Below are 936 nucleotides of genomic sequence, written 5' to 3' on the forward strand. Positions count from 1 at the left end.
GGACGTGTCGCTTGCGAAATCTCTTCAGGGGATGAGTTGATGTTAACCGAGCTAATGCTCGATGGCTTATTCTCCCCATTCACTCCGGCACAGTTGGCTGGTGTTTTGTCCTGTTTCGTGGCTGAGAAGTCCTCCGGAAAACACCAGCGCACACAACTGCGCCCTGACATGGCGCAGGCTCTTGAAGCCATACAAGTAAGTTTCATTTACCGTATGCCTTTCTTCTGGGTTTTGCTGTACTGTGTTGGTGTTGGATGCGGATTCGGAGTTTCGGTTAGGGGTCCTATTCATCAAGACCACCATAGATTAATTAATCTTAAATATAAGCTTAGCCATGTGTAATACGAATTGAGGTTCGCGGGACTGTTCCGGACCAGCCATAAACAATCGCTCGGTCGATTGCCACCGTTTTCAACCAGGACTAAACAGATTTGTTTTCGATAAAGCAGATTAGTGTGATCATTCTGTCGGGAGCGCAGGGATGCTGTGGACCCCATCTATTTTTGTGGCAAAGAACCAGAAACAATAGCGATTGGTACTTGTAGACGAATTTTATCATAATGCATATATCTTACAAGTAAGTTCAACAATGTGAACTCCCGCCATTGTTCTTCGGGGACGATTGGTTAATACGTGCGTTGAGTTTCACAGCCATTCTGAAAAATTTACTCACTGCTGTCCGTCTGTTTGCATGAATACGCTGCATCTCACTTCTGGCAACATGTCTTCCTATATTACCTTAGACAAAAGCACGATTCTTAGCTCGCGTTGCAACGGAGTGTCGGATCAGCTCTTCACATCTGTCGTCAGACTCTGCCGATGGGGCGTCCGGTAACATACCCGAAGTGGCCGCACTACTCAACAGTCGTGCCAGTGCACTGGATGATGAGCAGGCTTATGTTGACCGGTTTTCTGGCGATCTCATGGAAGTCGTGC

General features: G+C 47.1%; 1 protein-coding gene across 1 annotated transcript; it reads left to right on the top strand.

Annotated features, from left to right (window-relative positions):
• On the top strand, nt 1–936 carry T265_16092 (hypothetical protein; the record flags this gene model as incomplete). The annotated part of the gene is made up of 2 exons (XM_009179600.1): nt 1–195; nt 744–936. Coding segments are annotated over 2 exons (349 nt in total), but the record flags the coding sequence as incomplete, so codon positions are not given.

This window comes from Opisthorchis viverrini (assembly GCF_000715545.1).
Source record: "Opisthorchis viverrini unplaced genomic scaffold scaffold11849, whole genome shotgun sequence".
Classification (NCBI taxonomy): domain Eukaryota; kingdom Metazoa; phylum Platyhelminthes; class Trematoda; order Opisthorchiida; family Opisthorchiidae; genus Opisthorchis; species Opisthorchis viverrini.